At 53.3% G+C, this 24,045-nt stretch overlaps 1 protein-coding gene across 4 annotated transcripts in view; it reads right to left on the reverse strand.

Annotated features, from left to right (window-relative positions):
* Window positions 1-24,045, reverse strand: part of LOC118370999 (putative sodium-coupled neutral amino acid transporter 10) — a 79,554-nt gene that overhangs the window by 17,730 nt on the left and 37,779 nt on the right. For all 4 annotated transcript variants that reach the window (XM_052471668.1, XM_052471670.1, XM_052471667.1 and 1 more), the window contains 2 exons: window positions 3,735-3,841; window positions 660-819 (listed from right to left, as the gene is read on the reverse strand). In XM_052471668.1, coding sequence (XP_052327628.1) covers window positions 660-819; window positions 3,735-3,841 — 267 coding nt within the window. The remainder of the gene's footprint in view (window positions 1-659; window positions 820-3,734; window positions 3,842-24,045) is intronic.

Consider the following 24,045-nt stretch of genomic DNA (forward strand, 5'->3'; position numbering starts at 1 on the left):
AAGTAAGGACTAAAGTATTCCACCCTGAAACAGTATATCTGTGTGAAATGTATTAGAATTATAAGGCTATAATAATGTGTTAAGAGTCATAATTCAACAATGTGTGTGACTAGGTCTTACTATTTTGCAATATGAGCTGGGTAGACAATCAAGGACAACTGAACTGTCGACTTGTGATAAAGATGAACCATGTTGCAGAAGGGTGATAAACAATGTATGTTAACTTTGGAAAAAATACAGCCCACCTAAAGAGAAATAGAGTTTCTACTGATGTGAGTTCTTGTCTGTGTGTGTGAGGTATAAAAGGCTATGTGCATTTTCAGATTACTCTCTGAATAAAGGATTGATCTATTGCAGACTGGGGACTGAGTCCAATTCTTCATTAACCAGGGCCTTACAAACCTCTGGGAATTGGTCAAAGTTATAAAATAGTTCAGTTAGAACATTGGGATAAAAATTCTCATGACATCCATTTATCTGCAGTTCCATCTTTCTTTGTTTTAAGATTGCTTTGACCTTTTGGCTCTTAGTCTCTCTACTCTCACCAAAACTGACATCAAAATGTGATCTTTGGAGTTCGGAGCATCTCAGACTTAGAACTGAATAGAACTGAATAGAATAGCTGACTCAAGGAAGGAACATTGTAATATGGTCCATACCTTTCAGTAAATCAGCCATGTCAGGAAGGACTCTCAAGATGGCACTCTTGTCAGCTGCAGGGGGAGGAGGGGCATGCTTGGGGGTGGAGTCACTGGCTGAGATTGACACCGTGGTGAAGGTGCTGACCAGCAAGATGCCTAACCCAACCCACAACACCAACTATAGAGAGAGAGAGAGATGTTGGTCAGTGATGAGATTAGTCGAGATAATGCATGTATGTATGTATGTATGTATGTATGTACAGTAGGGCAAAAAAGTATTTAGTCAGCCACCAATTGTGCAAGTTCTCCCTCTTAAAAAGATGAGGCCTGTAATTTTCATCATTTCAACTATGACAGACAAAATGAGAAAGAAATCCAGAAAATCACATTGTAGGATTTTTAATGAATTTATTTGCAAATTATGGTGGAAAATAAGTATTTGGTCAATAACAAAAGTTTCTCAATACTTCGTTATATACCCTTTGTTGGCAATGACAGAGTTCAAACGTTTTCTGGAAGTCTTCACAAGGTTTTCACACACTGTTGCTGGTATTTTGGCCCATTCCTCCATGCAGATCTCCTCTAGAGCAGTGATGTTTTGGGGCTGTTAATGGGCAACACGGACTTTCAACTCCCTCCAAATATTTTCTATGGGGTTGAGATCTGGAGACTGGCTAGGCCACTCCAGGACCTTGAAATGCTTTTTACGCTTCACAGTAGGTATGGTGTTCTTTGGATGCAACTCAGCATTCTTTGTCCTCTATTTTGGTTCCATCTGACCATATGACATTCTCCCAATCTTCTTCTGGATCATCCAAATGCTCTCTTGAGTGGAGCCCCAGATCGAGGGAGATTATCAGTGGTCTTGTATGTCTTCCATTTCCTAATAATTGCTCCCACAGTTGATTTCTTCAAACCAAGCTGCTTACTTATTGCAGATTCACTCTTCCCAGCCTGGTGCAGGTCTACAATTTTGTTTCTGGTGTCCTTTGACAGCTCTTTGGTTTTGGCCATAGTGGAGTTTGGAGTGTGACTCTGAGGTTGTGGACAGGTGTATTTTATACTGATAACAAGTTCAAACAGGTGCCATTAATACAGGTAACGAGTGGAGGACAGAGGAGCCTCTTTAAGACGAAGTTACAGGTCTGTGAGAGACAGAAATCCTACAATGTGATTTTCTGGATTTTCTTTCCTCATTTTGTCTGTCATAGTTGAAGTGTACCTATGATGAAAATTACAGGCCTCTCATCTTTTTAAGTGGAAGAACTTGCACAATTGGTGGCTGACTAAATACTTTTTTGCCCGACTGTATGTATGTATGTATGTATGTATGTATGTATGTATGTATGTATGTATGTATGTATGTATGTATGTATGTATGTATGTATGTATGTATGTATGTATGTATGCATGCATGTATGTATGTATGTACAGTTGAAGTCGGAAGTTTACATTCACTTAGGTTGGAGTCATGAAAACTCTTTTTTTCAACCACTCCAAAAATGTATTGTAAACCAATTAGTTTGGCAAGTCGGTTAGGACATCTACTTTGTGCATGACATAAATCATTTTTCCAACAATTGTGTACAGACAGATTATTTCACTTATAAATCACTGTATCATAATTCCAGTGGGTCAGAAGTTTACATACACTAAGTTGACTGTGCCTTTAAACAGCTTGGAAAATTCCAGAAGGCTAATTGACATAATTTGAGTCAATGGGAGGTGTACCTGTGGATGTATTTCAAGGCCTACCTTCAAACTCAGTGCTTCTTTGCTTGACATCATGGGAAAATCAAGAAAGAAAGAAATCAGCCAAGACCTCAGAAAACATTTTTTAGACCTCCACAAGTCTGGTTCATCCTTGGGAGCAATTTCCAAATGCCTGAAGGTACCACGTTCATCTGTACAAACAATAGTACGCAAGTATAAACACCATGGGACCACGCAGCCATCATACCGTTCAGGAAGGAGATGCGTTCTGTCTCCTAGAGATGAACGTACTTTGGTGCAAAAAGTGCAAATCAATCCCAGAACAACAGCAAAGGACCTTGTGAAGATGCTGGAGGAAACAGGTATGAAAGTATCTATATCCACAGTAAAACGAGTCCTATATCGACATAACCTGAAAGGCCGCTCAGCAAGGAAGAAGCCACTGCTCCAAAACCGCCATAAGAAAGCCAGACTACGGTTTGCAACTGCACATGGGGACAAACATTGTACTTTTTGAATAAATGTCCTCTTCTCTGACGAAACAAAAATAAAACTGTTTGGCCATAATGACAATTTGGAGAAAAAAAGGAAGGCTTGCAAGTCGAAGAACACCATCCCAACCGTGAAGCACGGAGGTGGCAGCATCATGTTGTGGGGGTGCTTTGCTGTAGGAGGGACTGGTGTGCTTCACAAAATAAATGGCATCATGAGGGAGGAAAATTATGTGGATATATTGAATCAACATCTCAAGACATCAGTCAGGAAGTTAAAGCTTGGTCGCAAATGAGTCTTCCAAATGGACAATGACTCCAAGCATACTTCCAAAGTTGTGGCAAAATGGCTTAAGGACAACAAAGTCAAGGTATTAGAGTGGCCCTCACAAAGCCCTGACCTCAATCCATAGAAAATTTGTGGGCAGAACTGAAAAAGTGTTTGTGAGGAAGGAGGCCTACAAACCTGACTCAGTTACACCAGATCTGTTAGGAGGAATCGGCCAAAATTCACCCAACTTATTGTGGGAAGCTTGTGGAAGGCTACCCGAAACGTTTGACCCAAGTGAAACAATTTAAAGGCAATGCTACCAAATACTAATTAAGTGTATGTAAACTTCTGACCCACTGGGAATGTGATGAAAGAAATAAAAACTGATATAAATAATTTCCTCTACTATTATTCTGATATCTCAAATTCTTAAAATAAAAGTGGTGATCCTAACTGAACCAAAGACAGGGAATTTTTACTAGGATTAAATGTCATGAATTGTGAAAAACTGAGTTTAAATGTATTTGGCTAAGGTGTAAGTAAACTTCCGACTTCAACTGTGTCTGTGTGTCTGTGTGTCTGTGTGTGTGTGTGTGTGTGTGTGTGTGTGTGTGTGACCTGTGCGGTGAGTCCATTCTTCTGGATCTTTCTGTAGATGAGGGCAGGGCAGATGAAGCAGATGAGGGAGCCCATGGTGGCTCCAGTCAGACCCAGGATGGTCTCCACTACAGAGGGAGAAGCATAGACAAACATTAAGTCACACAATCCACTTGCATGGCTAAAGCCACATACTGCCAGTGTACCACGAGTCTACGTGTCAGCCAGGTAACAATCCTCATTCTACTCTTCCACGCTCCTCATTCTCTCCATGTCTTCCTGCACTTCCTCAACTTTTTCCAGACAGACAATGGCTAAGCATTCCTATTCAATCAGAAGTCAGAATCCCCATGGCCCCGTTCCAACCAATCTGGCCCATGGCCCCGTTCCAACCCATCTGGCCCATGGTCCCGTTCCAACCCATCTGGCCCATGGTCCCGTTCCAACCCATCTGGCCCATGGCCCCGTTCCAAACCATCTGGCCCATAGCCCCGTTCCAACCCATCTGGCCCATGGCCCTGTACCAAATGAAGCAGAAACCTACCCCCCTTAATCTAATCTAGCACAAGCTTCACTCTCAGACCCTGTGTTTCAAGCCAGTACCAATCTCTCCTCCTGGGAACCCAGGCCATATTATGTGCCTCAGATTTAGTGTCCGTTTCCCCTCTGAGTCCCCCCATCACTCTATTAGCCTGATTAGGTACACACACACGCTGGTGTGCGTGTTTGTCCCTATCCAAACACAACCCTAACTAATAGCCTTACCACATAAAATGAATAAAACATGCAAACTAACCCAAACCTCTAGATCATCGTTACACAAAACACACAACAGAGACCTCTAAAGAACAAGTGTGCGTGCGGTTTGTGTGTTTTGTGAGGGGGGAGGGGCGCGGCTATGAGCCAGAGAGGGTGTGTGTGTTTTGTGGGTGGGGCCTATGAGCCAGAGAGGGTGTGTGTGTTTTGTGGGGGTGGCTATAAGCCAGTGAGGGTGTGTGTGTTTTTGGGGGCTATGAATCAGAGAGGGTGTGTGTGTTTGTGGGGGGCTATGAATCAGAGAGGGTGTGTGTGTTTTGTGGGGGGCTATGAACCAGAGAGGTGTGTGTGTTTTGTGGGGGGCCTATGAGCCAGAGAGTGTGTGTGTGTTTTGTGGTGGGGGGGCTATGAGCCAGAGAGGGTGTGTGTTTTTGTGGGGGGCTATGAGCCAGAGAGGGTGTGTGTGTTTTTGTGGTGGGGGCTATGAGCCAGTGAGGTGTGTGTTTTTGTGGGAGGGGGCTATGAGCCAGAGAGGGTGTGTGTGTTTAGTGGGGGGCTATGAACCAGAGAGGGTGTGTGTATTTTGTGGGGGCCTATGAGCCAGAGAGGGTGTGTGTGTTTTGTGGGGGGGCTAATGAGCCAGAGAGTGTGTGAACCAGAGAGGGTGTGTGTGTTTTGTGGGGGGGGGCTATGAGCCAGAGAGGGTGTGTGTGTTTTGTGGGGGTGGCTATAAGCCAGTGAGGGTGTGTGTGTTTTGTGGGGGGCTATGAGCCAGAGAGGGTGTGTGTGTTTTGTGGGGGGCCTATGAGCCAGAGAGGGGGTGTGTGTTTTGTGGGGGGGCTATGAGCCAGAGAGTGTGTGTGTGTTTTTGTGGGGTGGCTGTAAGCCAGAGAGGTGTGTGTGTTTTGTGGGGTGGGGGCTATGAACCAGAGAGGTGTGTGTGTTTTGTGGGGGGGCTATGGGCCAGAGAGGGTGTGTGTGTTTTGTGGGGGGCTAATGAGCCAGAGAGTGTGTGAACCAGAGAGGGTGTGTGTGTTTTGTGGGGGGGCTATGGGGGTGTGTGTGTTTTGTGGGGGCTAATGAGCCAGAGAGGGTGTGTGTGTTTTGTGGGGGGGGCTTATGAGCCAGGAGGGTGTGTGTGTTTGTGGGTGGGGCCTATGAGCCAGAGAGGGTGTGTGTGTTTGTGGGGGGCTATGAACCAGAGGGTGTGTGTGTTTTGTGGGGGGCCTATGAGCCAGAGAGCATGTGTGTGTTTTGTGGTGGGGGGCTATGAGCCAGGTGTGTGTGTTTTGTGGTCGGGGGGCTATGAGCCAGGGAGGGTGTGTGTGTTTTGTGGGGGGGGCTATGAGCCAGAGAGGGTGTGTGTGTTGTGGGGGGCTAATGAGCCAGAGAGTGTGTGAACCAGAGAGGGTGTGTGTGTTTTGTGGGGGGCTATGAGCCAGAGAGGGTGTGTGTGTTTTGTGGGGGGCTAATGAGCCAGAGAGTGTGTGTGTGTTTGTGGGGGGCCTATGAGCCAGAGAGGTGTGTGTGTTTTGTGGGGGGGGCTTATGAGCCAGGGAGGTGTGTGTGTTTGTGGGTGGGGCCTATGAGCCAGAGAGGTGTGTGTGTTTGTGGGGGGGCTATGAACCAGAGAGGGTGTGTGTTTTGTGGGGGGCCTATGAGCCAGAGAGCATGTGTGTGTTTTGTGGTGGGGGCTATGAGCCAGAGAGGGTGTGTGTGTTTTGTGGTGGGGCTATGAGCCAGAGAGGGTGTGTGTGTTTTGTGGGGGGGCTATGAGCCAGAGAGGGTGTGTGTGTTTTGTGGTGGGGGGCTATAAGCCAGAGAGGGTGTGTGTGTTTGTGGGGGGCTATGGGCCAGAGGGTGTGTGTGTGTTTAGTGGGGGGGGCTATGAACCAGAGAGGTGTGTGTGTTTTGTGAGGGGGGCTATGAGGCCAGAGAGGGTGTGTGTGTTTTGTGGGGGGGCTAGTGTGAACCAGAGAGGGTGTGTGTGTTTTGTGGGGGGCTATGAGCCAGAGAGGGTGTGTGTGTTTTGTGGGGTGGCTATGAGCCAGTGAGGGTGTGTGTGTTTTTGTGGGGGCCTATGAGCCAGAGAGGGTGTGTGTTTTGTAGGGGGGCTGTAAGCCAGAGAGGGTGTGTGTGTTTTGTGGGGGGCCTATGAGCCAGAGAGGGTGTGTGTGTTTGTGGGGGGCTAATGAGCCAGAGAGTGTGTGTGTGTTTTGTGGGGGGCCTATGAGCCAGAGAGTGTGTGTGTGTTTTGTGGGGGGGCTATGAGCCAGAGGGTGTGTGTGTTTTGTGTGGGGGGGGCTATGAGCCAGAGAGTGTGTGTGTGTTTTGTGGGGGGCCTATGAGCCAGAGAGTGTGTGTGTGTTTTGTGGTGGGGGCTATGAGCCAGAGAGGTGTGTGTGTGTTTTGTGGGGGGCTATGAGCCAGAGAGGGTGTGTGTGTTTTGTGGGGGGGGCTATGAGCCAGAGAGGGTGTGTGTGTTTTGTGGGGGGGGGCTATGAGCCAGAGAGGGTGTGTGTGTTTTGTGGGGGGCTATGAGCCAGAGAGGGGTGTGTGTTTTGTGGGGGCTAATGAGCCAGAGAGTGTGTGAACCAGAGAGGGTGTGTGTGTTTTGGGGGGCTATGAGCCAGAGAGGGTGTGTGTGTTTTTTGGGGGCCTATGAGCCAGAGAGGGTGTGTGTGTTTTGTGGGGGGGGCCTATGAGCCAGAGAGGGTGTGTGTGTTTTGTGGGGGCTATGAGCCAGAGAGTGTGTGTGTTTTGTGGGGTGGCTGTAAGCCAGAGAGGGTGTGTGTGTTTTGTGGGGGGGGCTATGAACCAGAGAGGGTGTGTGTGTGTTTTGTGGGGGGGCTATGAGCCAGAGAGGTGTGTGTGTTTTGTGGGGGGCTAATGAGCCAGAGAGGTGTGTGTGTTTTTTGTGGGGGGGCCTATGAGCCAGAGAGTGTGTGTGTGTTTGTGGGGGGGCTATGAGCCAGAGAGGGTGTGTGTGTTTGTGTGTGTGTGGGGGGCTAGAGCCAGAGAGTGTGTGTGTTTTGGTGGGGGCTATGAGCCAGGGGGCTATGAGCCAGAGAGGGTGTGTGTTTTTGTGGGGGGGCTATGAGCCAGAGAGGGTGTGTGTTTTGTGGGGGCCTATGAGCCAGAGAGGGTGTGTGTGTTTTTGGGGGGGCTAATTGTGTGTGTGTTTTGTGGGGGGGGCCTATGAGCCAGAGAGGGTGTGTGTTTTGTGGTGGGGGCTATGAGCCAGAGAGGGTGTGTGTGTTTTGTGGTGGGGGCTATGAGCCAGAGAGTGTGTGTGTGTTTTGTGGGGGGCCTATGAGCCAGAGAGGGTGTGTGTGTGTTTTGTGGGGGGGCTATGAGCCCAGAGGGTGTGTGTGTTTTGTGGTGGGGGCTATGAGCCAGAGAGGGTGTGTGTGTTTTGTGGGGGGGCTATGAGCCAGAGAGGGTGTGTGTGTTTTGTGGTGGGGGGGCTATGAGCCAGAGAGGGTGTGTGTGTTTTGTGGGGGGGGCTATGAGCCAGAGAGGGTGTGTGTGTTTTGTGGGGGGGGGCTATGAACCAGAGAGGGTGTGTGTATTTTGTGGGGGGCCTATGAGCCAGAGAGGGTGTGTGTGTTTTGTGGGGGGGCTAATGAGCCAGAGAGTGTGTGAACCAGAGAGGGTGTGTGTGTTTTGTGGGGGGCTATGAGCCAGAGAGGGTGTGTGTGTTTTGTGGGTGGCTATAAGCCAGTGAGGGTGTGTGTGTTTTGTGGGGGGCTATGAGCCAGAGAGGTGTGTGTGTTTTGTGGGGGGCCTATGAGCCAGAGAGGGTGTGTGTGTTTTGTGGGGGGGCTATGAGCCAGAGAGTGTGTGTGTGTTTTGTGGGGGGGCTAGAGCCAGAGAGTGTGTGTGTGTTTTGTGGGGTGCTATGAGCCAGAGAGGTGTGTGTGTTTGTTTGTGGGGGGGCTATGAGCCAGAGAGTGTGTGTGTTTTGTGGGGGGCTATGAGCCAGAGAGGGTGTGTGTGTTTGTGGGGGGGCTATGAGCCAGAGAGGTGTGTGTTTTCTGTGGGAGGGCTATGAGCCAGAGAGGGTGTGTGTGTTTTGTGGGGGGCCTATGAGCCAGAGAGAAGGGTGTGTGTGTTTTGTGGGGGCTATGAGCCAGAGAGTGTGTGTGTGTTTTGGTGGGGGCCTATGAGCCAGATGAGCCAGGAGGGTGTGTGTGTTTTGTGGGGGCTATGAGCCAGAGAGTGTGTGTGTGTTTTGTGCCTATGAGCCAGAGAGTGTGTGTGTTTTGTGGTGGGGGCTATGAGCCAGAGAGGGTGTGTGTGTTTTGTGGTGGGGGCTATGAGCCAGAGAGGGTGTGTTTTGTGCTATGAGCCAGAGAGGTGTGTGTGTTTTGTGGGGGGCTATGAGCCAGAGAGGTGTGTGTGTTTTGTGGGAGGGGGCTATGAGCCAGAGAGGGTGTGTGTGTTTTGTAGGGGGCTATGAACCAGAGAGGGTGTGTGTATTTTGTGGGGGGCCTATGAGCCAGAGAGGGTGTGTGTGTTTTGTGGGGGCTAATGAGCCAGAGTGTGTGTGAACCAGAGAGGGTGTGTGTGTTTTGTGGGGGCTATGAGCCAGAGAGGGTGTGTGTTTTGTGGGGGGTGGCTATAAGCCAGAGAGGTGTGTGTGTTTTGTGGGGGCTATGAGCCAGAGAGGTGTGTGTGTTTTGTGGGGGGCCTATGAGCCAGAGAGGTGTGTGTTTTGTGGGGGCTATGAGCCAGAGAGGTGTGTGTGTTTTTGTGGGGGGCTATGAGCAGAGAGGTGTGTGTGTTTTGTGGGGTGGGGGCTATGAACCAGAGAGGGTGTGTGTGTTTTGTGGGGGGGCTATGAGCCAGAGGGTGTGTGTGTTTTGTGGGGGGGCTAATGAGCCAGAGAGTGTGTGTTTTGTGGGGGCTATGAGCCAGAGAGGTGTGTGTGTGTTTTGTGGGGGGGCTATGAGCCAGAGAGGGTGTGTGTGTTTTGTTTTGTGTGGGGGGCTATGAACCAGAGAGTGTGTGTGTTTTGTGTGGGGGGCTATGAGCCAGAGAGGGTGTGTGTGTTTTGTGGGGGGCTATGAGCCAGAGGTGTGTGTGTTTTGTGGGGGGGCTATGAGCCAGAGAGGGTGTGTGTGTTTAGTGGGGGGGCTATGAGCCAGAGAGGGTGTGTGTGTTTTGTGGGGGGCCTATTGTGTGTGTTTTGTGGGGGGGGCTAATGAGCCAGAGTGTGAACCAGAGAGGGTGTGTGTGTTTTGTGGGGGGCTATGAGCCAGAGAGGGTGTGTGTATTTTGTGGGGGCCTATGAGCCAGAGAGAGGTGTGTGTTTTGTGGGGGGCTAATGAGCCAGAGAGTGTGTTGTGTGTGTTTGTGGGGCTATGAGCCAGAGAGGTGTGTGTGTGTTTGGGGGGGCTAACCAGAGAGGGTGTGTGTGTTTAGTGGGGGGGGGCTATGAACCAGAGAGGTGTGTGTGTTTTGTGGGGGCTATGAGCCAGAGAGGGTGTGTGGTTTTGTGGGGGGGCCTATGAGCCAGAGAGGGTGTGTGTGTTTTGTGGGGGGCTATGAGCCAGAGAGTGTGTGTGTGTTTTGGGGGGCTAATGAGCCAGAGAGAACCACAGAGTGTGTGTGTTTTTGTGGGGGGCTATGAGCCAGAGAGGGTGTGTGTTTGTTTGAACCAGAGAGGGTGTGTGTATTTTGTGGGGGGGGCCTATGAGCCAGAGAGGGTGTGTGTGTTTGTGGGGGGCTAATGAGCCAGAGAGTGTGTGAACCACAGAGGGTGTGTGTGTTTTGTGGGGGGGCCTATGAGCCAGAGAGGGTGTGTGTGTTTTGGGGGGCTATGAGCCAGAGAGTGTGTGTGTGTTTTGTGGGGGGGCTATGAGCCAGAGAGGGTGTGTGTGTTTGTGGGGGCTATGAGCCAGAGAGGTGTGTGTGTTTTGTAGGGGGAGCCTATGAGCCAGAGAGGGGTGTGTGTGTTTTGTGGGGGCTAATGAGCCAGAGAGTGTGTGAACCAGAGTGTGTGTGTTTTGTGGGGGGGGCTATGACCAGAGAGGTGTGTGTATTTTGAGGGGGGCCTATGAACCAGAGAGGGTGTGTGTGTTTTGTGGGGGGAGCCAGAGTGTGTGAACCAGAGAGGGTGTGTGTGTTTTGTGGGGGGGCCTATGAGCCAGAGAGGGTGTGTGTGTTTGTGGGGGGCTATGAACCAGAGAGGGTGTGTGTGTTTTGTGGGGGGGGGCTATGAGCCAGAGGGTGTGTGTGTTTTGTGGGGGGGGCTATGAGCCAGAGAGTGTGTGTGTTTTGTGGGGGTGGCTATGAGCCAGGGTGTGTGTGTTTTGTGGGGGCTATGAGCCAGAGAGTGTGTGTGTTTTGTGGTGGGGGCTATGAGCCAGAGAGGGTGTGTGTGTGTTTGTGGGGGGGCTATGAGCCAGAGAGCTATGAGCCAGAGAGGGTGTGTGTGTTTTGTGGGGGGCTATGAGCCAGAGAGAGTGTGTGTGTTTAGTGGGGGCTATGAACCAGAGAGGGTGTGTGTATTTTGTGGGGGGCCTATGAGCCAGAGAGGGTGTGTGTGTTTTGTGGGGGGCTATGAGCCAGAGAGTGTGTGAACCAGAGAGGGTGTGTGTGTTTTGTGGGGGCTATGAGCCAGAGAGGGTGTGTGTGTTTTGGGGTGGCTATAAGCCAGTGAGGGTGTGTGTGTTTTGTGGGGGGCCTATGAGCCAGAGAGGGTGTGTGTGTTTTGTGGGAGGGGGGCCTATGAGCCAGAGAGGGTGTGTGTGTTTTGTTGAGGGGGGCTATGAGCCAGAGAGGTGTGTGTGTGTTTTGTGGGGGCCTGGCTGAGCCAGAGTGTGTGTGTGTTTTGTGGGGGGGGCTATGAACCAGAGAGGGTGTGTGTGTTTTGTGGGGGGCTATGAGCCAGAGAGGGTGTGTGTGTTTTGTGGGGGGCTAATGAGCCAGAGAGTGTGAACCAGAGAGGGTGTGTGTGTTTTGTGGGGGGCTATGAGCCAGAGAGGGTGTGTGTGTTTTGTGGGGGGGCTATGAGCCAGAGAGGGTGTGTGTTTTGTGGGGAGGGCTATGAGCCAGAGAGGGTGTGTGTGTTTGTTGGGGCTATGAACCAGAGAGGTGTGTGTGTGTTTGTGGGGGGCTATGAGCCAGAGAGGGTGTGTGTGTTTTGTGGGGGGCTAATGAGCCAGAGAGTGTGTGAACCAGAGAGGTGTGTGTGTTTTGTGGGGGGCTATGAGCCAGAGAGGGTGTGTGTGTTTTTGTGGGGGGCCTATGAGCCAGAGAGGGTGTGTGTGTTTTGTGGGGGCCTATGAGCCAGAGGTGTGTGTGTTTTGTGGGGGGGCCTATGAGCCAGAGAGGGTGTGTGTGTTTTGTGGGGGCTATAAGCCAGAGAGTGTGTGTGTTTTGTGGGGGTGGCCTATAAGCCAGAGAGGGTGTGTGTGTTTTGTGGGGGGCCTATGAGCCAGAGAGGGTGTGTGTGTTTTGTGGGGGGCCTATGAGCCAGAGAGGGTGTGTGTGTTTTGTGGGGGCTAACCAGAGAGTGTGTGTGTGTTTGTGGGGGGCCTATGAGCCAGAGAGGGTGTGTGTGTTTGTGGGGGGCTATGAGCCAGAGAGGGTGTGTGTTTTGTGGGGGCTATGAGCCAGAGAGGGTGTGTGTGTTTTGTGGGGGGGGCTATGAACCAGAGAGTGTGTGTGTGTTTTGTGGGGGGGGGCCTATGAGCCAGAGAGCGTGTGTGTGTTTTGTGGTGGGGGCTATGAGCCAGAGAGGGTGTGTGTTTTGTTGTGGGGGGCTATGAGCCAGAGAGGGTGTGTGTGTTTTGTGGGGGGCCTATGAGCCAGAGAGGGTGTGTGTGTTTAGTGGGGGGCTATGAACCAGAGGGGTGTGTGTATTTTGTGGGGGGCTATGAGCCAGAGAGGGTGTGTGTGTTTTGTGGTGGGGGCTAATGAGCCAGAGAGTGTGTGAACCAGAGAGGGTGTGTGTGTTTTGTGGGGGGGGCTATGAACCAGAGAGGGTGTGTGTATTTTGTGGGGGCCTATGAGCCAGAGAGGGTGTGTGTGTTTTGGGGGGTCTAATGAGCCAGAGTAGTGTGAACCACAGAGGGTGTGTGTGTTTTGTGGGGGGCCTATGAGCCAGAGAGGTGTGTGTGTTTGTGGGGGGCTATGAACCAGAGAGGGTGTGTGTGTTTTGTGGGGGGGGCTATGAACCAGAGAGTGTGTGTGTGTTTTGTGGGGGGCCTATGAGCCAGAGAGGCGTGTGTGTGTTTTTGTGGTGGGGGCTATGAGCCAGAGAGGGTGTGTTTGTTTTGTGGGGGCTATGAGCCAGAGAGGTGTGTGTGTTTTGTGGTGGGGGCTATGAGCCAGAGAGGGTGTGTGTGTTTTGTGGGGGGCTATGAGCCAGAGAGGGTGTGTGTGTTTAGTGGGGGGGTGGGGCTATGAACCAGAGAGGGTGTGTGTGTTTTGTGGGGGGCTATGAGCCAGAGAGGGTGTGTGTGTTGTGGGGGCTAATGAGCCAGAGAGTGTGTGAACCAGAGAGGGTGTGTGTGTTTTGTGGGGGGGCCTATGAGCCAGAGAGGGTGTGTGTGTTTCGTGGGGGGGGCCTATGAGCCAGAGAGGGTGTGTGTGTTTTGTGGGGGGGCCTATGAGCCAGAGAGGGTGTGTGTGTTTTGTGGGGGGGGCCTATGAGCCAGAGAGGGTGTGTGTGTTTGTGGGGGCCTATGAGCCAGAGAGGGTGTGTGTGTTTTGTGGGGGGCCTATGAGCCAGAGAGGTGTGTGTGTTTTGTGGGGGCTATGAGCCAGAGAGGGTGTGTGTGTTTTGTGGGGGCTAATGAGCCAGAGAGTGTGTGAACCAGAGAGGGTGTGTGTGTTTTGTGGGGGGGCTATGAGCCAGAGAGGGTGTGTGTGTTTGTGGGGGCTATGAGCCAGAGAGGTGTGTGTGTGTTGTGGGGGCTATGAGCCAGAGAGGGTGTGTGTGTTTTGTGGGGGGCCTATGAGCCAGAGAAGGGTGTGTGTGTTTTGTGGGGGCCTATGAGCCAGAGAGGGTGTGTGTGTTTTGTGGGGGGGCTATGAGCCAGAGAGTGTGTGTGTGTTTTGTGGGGGTGGCTGTAAGCCAGAGAGGGTGTGTGTGTTTTGTGGGGTGGGGCCTATGAACCAGAGAGGGTGTGTGTGTTTTGTGGGGGGGGCCTATGAGCCAGAGAGGGTGTGTGTGTTTTGTGGTGGGGGCTATGAGCCAGAGAGGGTGTGTGTGTGTTGTGGGGGGCTATGAACCAGAGAGTGTGTGTGTGTTTTGTGGGGGGGGCCTATGAGCCAGAGAGCGTGTGTGTGTTTTGTGGTGGGGGCTATGAGCCAGAGAGGGTGTGTGTGTGTTGTGGGGGGGGCTATGAGCCAGAGAGGGTGTGTGTGTTTTGTGGGGGGCCTATGAGCCAGAGAGGGTGTGTGTGTTTTGTGGGGGGGGCCTATGAGCCAGAGAGGGTGTGTGTGTTTTGTGGGGGCTATGAGCCAGAGAGTGTGTGTGTGTTTTGTGGGGGTGGCTGTAAGCCAGAGAGGGTGTGTGTGTTTTGTGGGGTGGGGCCTATGAACCAGAGAGGGTGTGTGTGTTTTGTGGGGGGGCCTATGAGCCAGAGAGGGTGTGTGTGTTTTGTGGGGGGGGCCTATGAGCCAGAGAGGGTGTGTGCGTTGTGGGGGGCTAATGAGCCAGAGAGTGTGTGTGTTTTGTGGGGGGCCTATGAGCCAGAGAGTGTGTGTGTGTTTTGTGGTGGGGGGGCTATGAGCCAGGGAGGGTGTGTGTGTTTTGTGGGGGGGCTATGAGCCAGAGAGTGTGTGTGTGTTTTGTGGGGGGCCTATGAGCCAGAGAGTGTGTGTGTGTTTTGTGGTCGGGGGGCTATGAGCCAGGGAGAGGTGTGTGTGTTTTGTGGGGGGCTATGAGCCAGAGAAGTGTGTGTGTTTTGTGTGGGGGCTATGAGCCAGAGAGTGTGTGAACCAGAGAGGGTGTGTGTGTTTGTGGGGGGCTATGAACCAGAGAGGGTGTGTGTATTTCGTGGGGGCCTATGAGCCAGAGAGGGTGTGTGTGTTTTGTGGGGGGCTAATGAGCCAGAGAGTGTGAACCAGAGAGGGTGTGTGTGTTTTGTGGGGGGCTATGAACCAGAGAGGGTGTGTGTATTTTGTGGGGGGCCTATGAGCCAGAGAGGGTGTGTGTGTTTTGTGGGGGCTAATGAGCCAGAGAGTGTGTGAACCAGAGAGGGTGTGTGTGTTTTGTGGGGGGGCTATGAACCAGAGAGGGTGTGTGTATTTTGTGGGGGGCCTATGAGCCAGAGGGTGTGTGTGTTTTTGGGGGGGCTATGAGCCAGAGGGTGTGTGTGTTTTGTGGGGGGCCTATGAGCCAGAGAGGGTGTGTGTGTTTTGTGGGGGCCTATGAGCCAGAGAGGGTGTGTGTTTTGTGGGGGCTATGAGCCAGAGTGTGTGTGTGTTTTGTGGGGTGGCTGTAAGCCAGAGAGGGTGTGTGTGTTTGTGGGGGGGGGCTATGAGCCAGAGAGGGTGTGTGTGTTTTGTGGGGGGCTATGAGCCAGAGAGGGTGTGTGTGTTTTGTGGGGGCTAATGAGCCAGAGTGTGTGAACCAGAGAGGTGTGTTTTTGTGGGGGGGCTATGAGCCAGAGAGGTGTGTGTGTTTTGTGTGTTTGGGGGCTAATGAGCCAGAGAGTGTGTGAACCAGAGAGGGTGTGTGTGTTTTGTGGGGGGCTATGAGCCAGAGAGGGTGTGTGTGTTTTGTGGGGGTGGCTATAAGCCAGTGAGGGTGTGTGTGTTTTGTGGGGGGCCTATGAGCCAGAGAGGGTGTGTGTGTTTTGTGGGGGGGGCCTATGAGCCAGAGAGGGTGTGTGTGTTTTGTGGGGGGGCTATGAGCCAGAGAGTGTGTGTGTGTTTTGTGGGGGTGGCTGTAAGCCAGAGAGGGTGTGTGTGTTTTGTGGGGTGGGGGCTATGAACCAGAGAGGGTGTGTGTGTTTTGTGGGGGGCCTATGAGCCAGAGAGGGTGTGTGTGTTTTGTGGGGGCTAATGAGCCAGAGAGTGTGTGAACCAGAGAGGGTGTGTGTGTTTTGTGGGGGGGGGCTATGAGCCAGAGAGGTGTGTGTGTGTTTTGTGGGGGGGGCCTATGAGCCAGAGAGTGTGTGTGTGTTTTGTGGGGGGGCTATGAGCCAGAGTGTGTGTTTTTGTGGGGGGGGCTATGAGCCAGAGAGGGTGTGTGTGTTTTGTGGGGGGGCTATGAACCAGAGAGGGTGTGTGTGTTTTGTGGGGGGCCTATGAGCCAGAGAGGGTGTGTGTTTTTGGGGGGGCCAGAGAGTGTGAACCAGAGAGGGTGTGTGTGTTTTGTGGGGGGGCTATGAACCAGAGAGGGTGTGTGTATTTTGTGGGGGGCCTATGAGCCAGAGAGGGTGTGTGTGTTTTGTGGGGGGGCTAATGAGCCAGAGAGTGTGTGAACCAGAGAGGGTGTGTGTGTTTTGTGGGGGGCTATGAGCCAGAGAGTGTGTGTGTTTTGTGGGGGGGCTATAAGCCAGAGAGGGTGTGTGTGTTTTGTGGGGGGCTATGAGCCAGAGAGGTGTGTGTGTGTGTGTGTGTGTGTTTGTGGGGGGCTATGAGCCAGAGAGCTATGAGCCAGAGAGGGTGTGTGTGTTTTGTGGGGGGCTATGAGCCAGAAGGGTGTGTGTGTTTGTGGGGGGGCTATGAGCCAGAGAGGGTGTGTGTGTTTTGTGGGGGGCCTATGAGCCAGAGGGGTGTGTGTTTTGTGCCTATGAGCCAGAGAGGGTGTGTGTGTTTTGTGGGGGCTATGAACCAGAGAGGGTGTGTGTTTTGTGGGGGCCTGAGCCAGAGAGGGTGTGTGTGTTTTGTGGGGGGAGCTAGTAGTGTGAACCAGAGAGGGTGTGTGTGTTTTGTGGGGGGGCTATGAGCCAGAGAGGGTGTGTGTTTTGTGGGGGGGCCTATGAGCCAGAGAGGTGTGTGTGTTTTGTGGGGGGGCTATGAGCCAGAGAGGGTGTGTGTGTTTTGGGGGGGGCTATGAGCCAGAGAGGTGTGTGTGTTTTGTGGGGGGGCTGAGCCAGAGAGGGTGTGTGTGTTTTGTGGGGGGGGGCTATGAGCCAGAGAGGGTGTGTGTGTTTTGTGGGGTGGCCTATGAGCCAGAGAGGGTGTGTGTGTTTTGGGGGGGCTAATGAGCCAGAGAGTGTGTGAACCAGAGAGGGTGTGTGTGTTTTGGGGGGCTATGAGCCAGAGAGGGTGTGTGTATTTTGTGGGGGCTATGAGCCCAGAGAGAGGGTGTGTTTTGTGTGTTTTTGTGTGTTTGTGGGGGGCTATGAGCCAGAGTGTGTGTGTGTTTTGTGGGGGGCCTATGAGCCAGAGAGGGTGTGTGTGTTTTGTGGGGGGCTATGAGCCAGAGAGGGTGTGTGTGTTTGTGGGGGGCTATGAGCCAGAGAGGTGTGTGTGTTTTGTGGGGGGGCTATGAGCCAGAGAGGTGTGTGTGTTTTGTAGGGGGGGGCTATGAACCAGAGAGGGTGTGTGTGTTTTGTGGGGGGCTATGAGCCAGAGAGGGTGTGTGTGTTTGTGGGGGCTAATGAGCCAGAGAGTGTGTGAACCAGAGAGGGTGTGTGTGTTTTGTGGGGGGGGGCTATGAGCCAGAGAGGGTGTGTGTGTTTTGTGGGGGGGCTATGAGCCAGAGAGGGTGTGTGTGTTTTGTGGGGGCTATGAGCCAGAGAGGGTGTGTGTGTTTTTGGGGGGCCTATGAGCCAGAGAGGGTGTGTGTGTTTTGGGGGGGGGGCCAGAGATGTGTGAACCAGAGAGTGTGTGTGTTTTGTGGGGGCCTATGAGCCAGAGAGTGTGTGTGTTTGTGGGGGGGCTATGAGCCAGAGGGAGTGTGTGTGTTTTGTGGGGGCTAATGAGCCAGAGAGTGGTGTGTGTTTTGTGGGGGGGGGCTATGAGCCAGAGAGTGTGTGTGTTTTGTGGGGTGGCTATGAGCCAGAGAGGGTGTGTGTTTTTGTGGGGGCCTATGAGCCAGAGGGTGTGTGTGTGTTTTGTGGGGGGCCTATGAGCCAGAGAGTGTGTGTGTGTTTTGTGGGGGGGCTATGAGCCAGAGAGGGTGTGTGTGTTTTGTGGGGGGCTATAGGGTGTGTGTGTTTTTGTGGGGGGGGCCATGAGCCAGAGAGTGTGTGTGTTTTGGGGGGGGCTATGAGCCAGAGAGGTGTGTGTTTTGTGGGGGGGCTATGAGCCAGAGAGGTGTGTGTGTTTTGTGGGGGCTAATGAGCCAGAGAGTGTGTGAACCAGAGAGGGTGTGTGTGTTTTGTGGGGGGCTATGAGCCAGAGAGGGTGTGTGTGTTTTGTGGGGGGCTATGAGCCAGAGAGGGTGTGTTTTGTGTTTTGTGGGGGGGCCTATGAGCCAGAAGGTGTGTGTGTTTTGTGGGGGGGCTATGAGCCAGAGAGGGTGTGTGTGTTTGTGGGGGGCTATGAGCCAGAGAGGTGTGTGTGTTTGTGTGGGGGCCTATGAGCCAGAGAGGGTGTGTGTGTTTTGGGGGGGCTATGAACCAGAGAGGGTGTGTGTTTTGTGGGGGGGCCTATGAGCCAGAGAGTGTGTGTGTTTTGTGGGGGCTAATGAGCCAGAGAGTGTGTGAACCAGAGAGGGTGTGTGTGTTTGTGGGGGGCTATGAGCCAGAGAGGGTGTGTGTGTTTTGTGGGGGGCTATGAGCCCAGAGAGGTGTGTGTGTTTTGTGGGGGGGCTATGAGCCAGAGAGGGTGTGTGTGTTTTGGGGGGGGCTATGAGCCAGAGAGGGTGTGTGTTTTGTGGGGGCTATGAGCCAGAGAGGGTGTGTGTTTTGTGGGGGGGCCTATGAGCCAGAGTGGTGTGTGTGTTTTTGTGGGGGCTATGAGCCAGAAGGTGTGTGTGTTTGTGGGGGTGGCTATAGGCCAGAGGGTGTGTGTGTTTTGTGGGGGGGGCCTATGAGCCAGAGAGGGTGTGTGTGTTTTGTGGGGGGGCTATGAGCCAGAGAGGGTGTGTGTTTTGTGGGGGGGCTAAGCCAGAGAGGGTGTGTGTGTTTTGTGGGGGCTATGAGCCAGAGAGTGTGTGAACCAGAGAGGGTGTGTGTGTTTTGTGGGGGGGCTATGAGCCAGAGGGTGTGTGTGTTTTGTGGGGGGCCTATGAGCCAGAGAGGTGTGTGTGTTTGTGGGGGGGCTATGAGCCAGAGAGGGTGTGTGTGTTTTGTGGGGGGGCTATGAGCCAGAGAGTGTGTGTGTGTTTTGTGGGGGGCCTATGAGCCAGAGAGAAGGGTGTGTGTGTTTTGTGGGGGCCTATGAGCCAGAGAGGGTGTGTGTGTTTGTGGGGGCTATGAGCCAGAGAGTGTGTGTGTGTTTTGTGGGGGCTAATGGGCTATGAGCCAGAGAGTGTGTGTGTGTTTTGTGGGGGGGGGCCTATGAGCCAGAGAGGTGTGTGTGTTTTGTGGGGGGGCCTATGAGCCCAGAGAGGTGTGTGTGTGTTTTGGGGGGGGGCTCCAGGGGGCCTATAGCCTGGGCCTATGAGCCAGAGAGGGTGTGTGTGTTTTGTGGGGGGCTATGAGGAGTGTGTGTGTGTTTTGTGGGGGTGGCTGTAACCCAGAGAGGGTGTGTGTGTTTTGTGTGGGGCCTATGAACCAGAGAGGTGTGTGTGTTTTGTGGGGGGCCTATGAGCCAGAGAGGGTGTGTGTGTTTGTGGTGGGGGCTATGAGCCAGAGAGGGTGTGTGTGTTTTGTGGGGGCTATTTGTGTGTGTTTGTGGGGGGCTATGAGCCAGAGAGCGTGTGTGTGTTTTGTGGGGGGGCTATGAGCCAGAGAGGGTGTGTGTGTTTTGTGGGGGGGCTATGAGCCAGAGAGGGTGTGTGTGTTTTGTGGGGGGCCTATGAGCCAGAGAGGTGTGTGTGTGTTTTTGGGGGGCCTATGAGCCAGAGAGGTGTGTGTGTTTTGAGGGGCTATGAGCCAGAGAGTGTGTGTGTTTTTGTGGGGTGGCTGTAAGCCATTAGAGGGTGTGTGTGTTTTGTGGGGTGGGGCCTATGAACCAGAGAGGGTGTGTGTGTTTTGTGGGGGGCCTATGAGCCAGAGAGGGTGTGTGTGTTTTGTGGGGGCTAATGAGCCAGAGAGTGTGTGAACCAGAGAGGTGTGTGTGTTTTGTGGGGGGCTATGAGCCAGAGAGGGTGTGTGTGTTTTGTGGGGGGGCTATGAGCCAGAGAGGTGTGTGTGTGTTTTGGGGGGGCTATGAGCCAGAGTGTGTGTGTTTTGTGGGGGCCTAGTGTGTGTGTTTTGTGGTGGGAGCCTAGAGCCAGAGTGTGTGTGTGTTTTTGGGGGGCCTATGAGCCAGAGAGGGTGTGTGTGTTTTGTAGGGGGGGCATGAGCCAGAGAGGTGTGTGTGTTTTGTGGGGGGCTATGAGCCAGAGAGTGTGTGTGTGTGTTTTTTGTGGGGGGCTATGAACCAGAGAGGGTGTGTGTATTTTGTGGGGGCCTATGAGCCAGAGAGGGTGTGTGTGTTTTGTGGGGGGCTAATGAGCCAGAGAGTGTGTGAACCAGAGAGGGTGTGTGTGTTTTGTGGGGGCTATGAGCCAGAGAGGGTGTGTGTATTTTGTGGGGGGCCTATGAGCCAGAGAGGGTGTGTGTGTTTGTGGGGGCTAATGAGCCAGAGAGTGTGTGTGTGTTTTGTGGGGGGGCCTATGAGCCAGAGAGGGTGTGTGTGTTTTGTGGGGGGGCTATGAGCCAGAGAGGGTGTGTGTGTTTTGTGGGGGTGGCTATAAGCCAGTGAGGGTGTGTGTGTTTTGTGGGGGGGCCTATGAGCCAGAGAGGGTGTGTGTGTTTTGTGGGGGGGGCCTATGAGCCAGAGAGGGTGTGTGTGTTTTGTGGGGGGCTATGAGCCAGAGAGTGTGTGTGTGTTTTGTGGGGGTGGCTGTAAGCCAGAGAGGGTGTGTGTGTTTTTTGGCTAATGAGGGGGCTATGAACCAGAGAGGGTGTGTGTGTTTTGGGGGGGGCCTATGAGCCAGAGAGGGTGTGTGTGTTTTGTGGGGGGGCTAATGAGCCAGAGAGTGTGAACCAGAGGGTGTGTGTGTTTTGTGGGGGGGGCTATGAGCCAGAGAGGGTGTGTGTGTTTTGGGGGGCTATGAGCCAGAGAGGGTGTGTGTGTTTTGTGGGGGGCCTATGAGCCAGAGAGGGTGTGTGTTTTGTGGGGGGCTATGAGCCAGAGAGTGTGTGTGTTTTGTGGGGGGCCTATGAGCCAGAGAGGTGTGTGTGTGAACCAGAGAGGGTGTGTGTGTTTTTGGGGGGCTATGAGCCAGAGAGGGTGTGTGTGTTTGTGGGGGGCTGTGAAGCCAGAGAGGGTGTGTGTTTTTGTGGGTGGGGGCTATGAACCAGAAGCCAGAGAGGGTGTGTGTGTTTTGTGTAGGCCAGGGGCCTGTGTGTGTGTGTTTTTGTGGGGGGCTATGAGCCAGAGAGTGTGTGTGTGTTTTGTGGGGGGGCTATGAGCCAGAGAGGTGTGTGTGTTTTGTGGGGGGGCCTTGAACCAGAGAGGGTGTGTGTGTTTTGTGGGGGGCTATGAGCCAGAGAGGGTGTGTGTGTTTTGTGGGGGCCTATGAGCCAGAGAGCTAGGCCAGAGAGTGTGTGTGTGTTTTGTGGGGGGCTATGAGCCAGAGAGGGTGTGTGTGTTTGTGGGGGGCTATGAGCCAGAGAGGGTGTGTGTGTTTTGGGGGGCTATGGCCAGAGAGTGTGTGAACCAGAGAGGGTGTGTGTGTTTTGTGGGGGGGCTATGAGCCAGAGAGGGTGTGTGTGTTTTGTGGGGGGGCTATGAGCCAGAGAGGGTGTGTGTGTTTTGTGGGGGCTATGAGCCAGAGAGGGTGTGTGTGTTTTGTGGGGGGGCCTATGAGCCAGAGAGGTGTGTGTGTTTTGTGGGGGGGCTATGAGCCAGAGAGGTGTGTGTGTGTTTTGTGGGGGCCTATGAGCCAGAGAGGGTGTGTGTGTTTTGTGGGGGGCTAATGAGCCAGAGAGGGTGTGTGTGTTTTTGGGGGGGCTAACCAGAGAGGGTGTGTGTGTTTTGTGGGGGCTATGAGCCAGAGAGGGTGTGTGTGTTTTGTGGGGGGCCTATGAGCCAGAGAGGGTGTGTGTGTTTTGTGGGGGGGGAGCCAGAGAGTGTGTGAACCAGAGAGGGTGTGTGTGTTTTGTGGGGGGGGGCTATGAGCCAGAGAGGGTGTGTGTTTTGTGGGGGCTATGAGCCAGAGAGGTGTGTGTGTGTTTTGGGGGGCTATGAGCCAGAGAGAGTGTGTGTGTTTTGTGGGGGCTATGAGCCAGAGAGGGTGTGTGTTTTGTGGGGGGGCTATAAGCCAGAGAGGTGTGTGTGTTTGTTTTGTGGGGCTATGAACCAGAGAGGGTGTGTGTGTTTTGTGGGGGGCCTATGAGCCAGAGAGGTGTGTGTGTGTTTGTGGGGGCTAATGAGCCAGAGAGTGTGTGAACCAGAGAGGGTGTGTGTGTTTTGTGGGGGGGGCTATGAGCCAGAGAGGGTGTGTGTGTTTTGTGGGGGGGGCCTATGAGCCAGAGAGGGTGTGTGTGTTTGGGGGGGGGCTATGAGCCAGAGAGGGTGTGTGTGTTTTGTGGGGGCTATGAGCCAGAGAGGGTGTGTGTGTTTTGTGGGGGGCCAGAGAGAGGGTGTGTGTGTTTTGTGGGGGGCTATGAGCCAGAGAGGGTGTGTGTGTTTTGTGGGGGCTATGAGCCAGAGGGTGTGTGTGTTTGTGGGGGGGCTGTGAGCCAGAGAGGGGTGTGTGTTTTGTGGGGGGGGCTATGAACCAGAGAGGGTGTGTGTGTTTTGTGGGGGGCCTATGAGCCAGAGAGGGTGTGTGTGTTTGTGGGGGGCTAATGAGCCAGAGAGTGTGTGAACCAGAGAGGGTGTGTGTGTTTTGTGGGGGGGCTATGAGCCAGAGAGGGTGTGTGTGTTTGTGGGGGGCTATGAGCCAGAGAGGGTGTGTGTGTTTTGTGGGGGGCCTATGAGCCAGAGAGGGTGTGTGTGTTTTGTGGGGGCCTATGAGCCAGAGAGGGTGTGTGTGTTTTGTGGGGTGGCTATAAGCCAGAGGGTGTGTGTGTTTTGTGGGGGGCCTATGAGCCAGAGAGGTGTGTGTGTTTTGTGGGGGGGGCTATGAGCCAGAGAGGTGTGTGTGTTTTGTGGGGGGCTATGAGCCAGAGAGGTGTGTGTGTTTTGTTGGCTATGAGCCAGAGAGGGTGTGTGTGTTTTGTGGGGGCTATGAACCAGAGAGGGTGTGTGTGTTTTGTGGGGGCCTATGAGCCAGAGAGGTGTGTGTGTTTTGTGGGGGGCTAATGAGCCAGAGAGTGTGTGAACCAGAGAGGGTGTGTGTGTTTTGTGGGGGGGGCTATGAGCCAGAGAGGGTGTGTGTGTTTGTGGGGCTAATGAGCCAGGGGCCTATGAACCAGAGAGGGTGTGTGTGTTTTGGGGGGGCTATGAGCCAGAGAGGGTGTGTGTGTTTTGTGGGGGGGCTATAAGCCAGTGAGGGTGTGTGTGTTTTGTGGGGGCCTATGAGCCAGAGAGGGTGTGTGTGTTTTGTGGGGGGCCTATGAGCCAGAGAGGGTGTGTGTGTTTTGTGGGGGCTATGAGCCAGAGAGAACCAGAGAGTGTGTGTGTTTTGTGGGGGGCTATAAGCCAGAGAGAGTGTGTGTGTTTTGTGGGGTGGGGGCTATGAACCAGAGAGGGTGTGTGTGTTTTTTGTGGGGGCCTATGAGCCAGAGAGGGTGTGTGTGTTTTGTGGGGGGGGCTAATGAGCCAGAGTGTGAGCCAGAGAGTGTGTGTGTGTTTTGTGGGGGGCTATGAGCCAGAGGGTGTGTGTGTTTGTGGGGGGCTTTGTGTGTGTTTTGTGGGGGGCTATGAGCCAGGAGGGTGTGTGTGTGTTTTGGGGGGGCTATGAGCCAGAGGGTGTGTGTGTTTGTGTCGGGGGAGAGAGAGAGAGGTGTGTGTGTTTTTGTGGGGGCTATGAGCCAGAGGGTGTGTGTGTTTTGTGGGGGGGGCAGAACCAGAGAGGGTGTGTGTGTTTTGTATGAGCCAGAGAGAGGGTGTGTGTTTTGTGGGGGGCCTATGAGCCAGAGAGGGTGTGTGTGTTTTGTGGGGGGCCTATGAGCCAGAGAGAGGGTGTGTGTGTTTGTGGGGGCTATGAGCCAGAGAGGGTGTGTGTGTTTTGTGAACCTATGAGCCAGAGAGGTGTGTGTGTTTTGTGGGGGGGCTATGAGCCAGAGAGGGTGTGTGTGTTTTGTGGGGGCTATGAGCCAGAGAGTGTGTGTGTTTTGTGCTATGAACCAGAGAGGGTGTGTGTGTTTTGTGGGGGGGGCTATGAACCAGAGAGGGTGTGTGTGTTTTGTGGGGGGCCTATGAGCCAGAGAGGGTGTGTGTGTTTTGTGGGGGGGCTAATGAGCCAGAGAGTGTGTGAACCAGAGAGGGTGTGTGTGTTTTGTGGGGGGCTATGAGCCAGAGAGGGTGTGTGTGTTTTGTGGGGGGGGGCCAGAGAGTGAGCCAGAGAGGTGTGTGTGTTTTGTAATGAGCCAGAGAGGGTGTGTGTGTTTTGTGGGGG

The sequence above is a fragment of the Oncorhynchus keta genome, chromosome 2 (assembly GCF_023373465.1).
Source record: "Oncorhynchus keta strain PuntledgeMale-10-30-2019 chromosome 2, Oket_V2, whole genome shotgun sequence".
Classification (NCBI taxonomy): domain Eukaryota; kingdom Metazoa; phylum Chordata; class Actinopteri; order Salmoniformes; family Salmonidae; genus Oncorhynchus; species Oncorhynchus keta.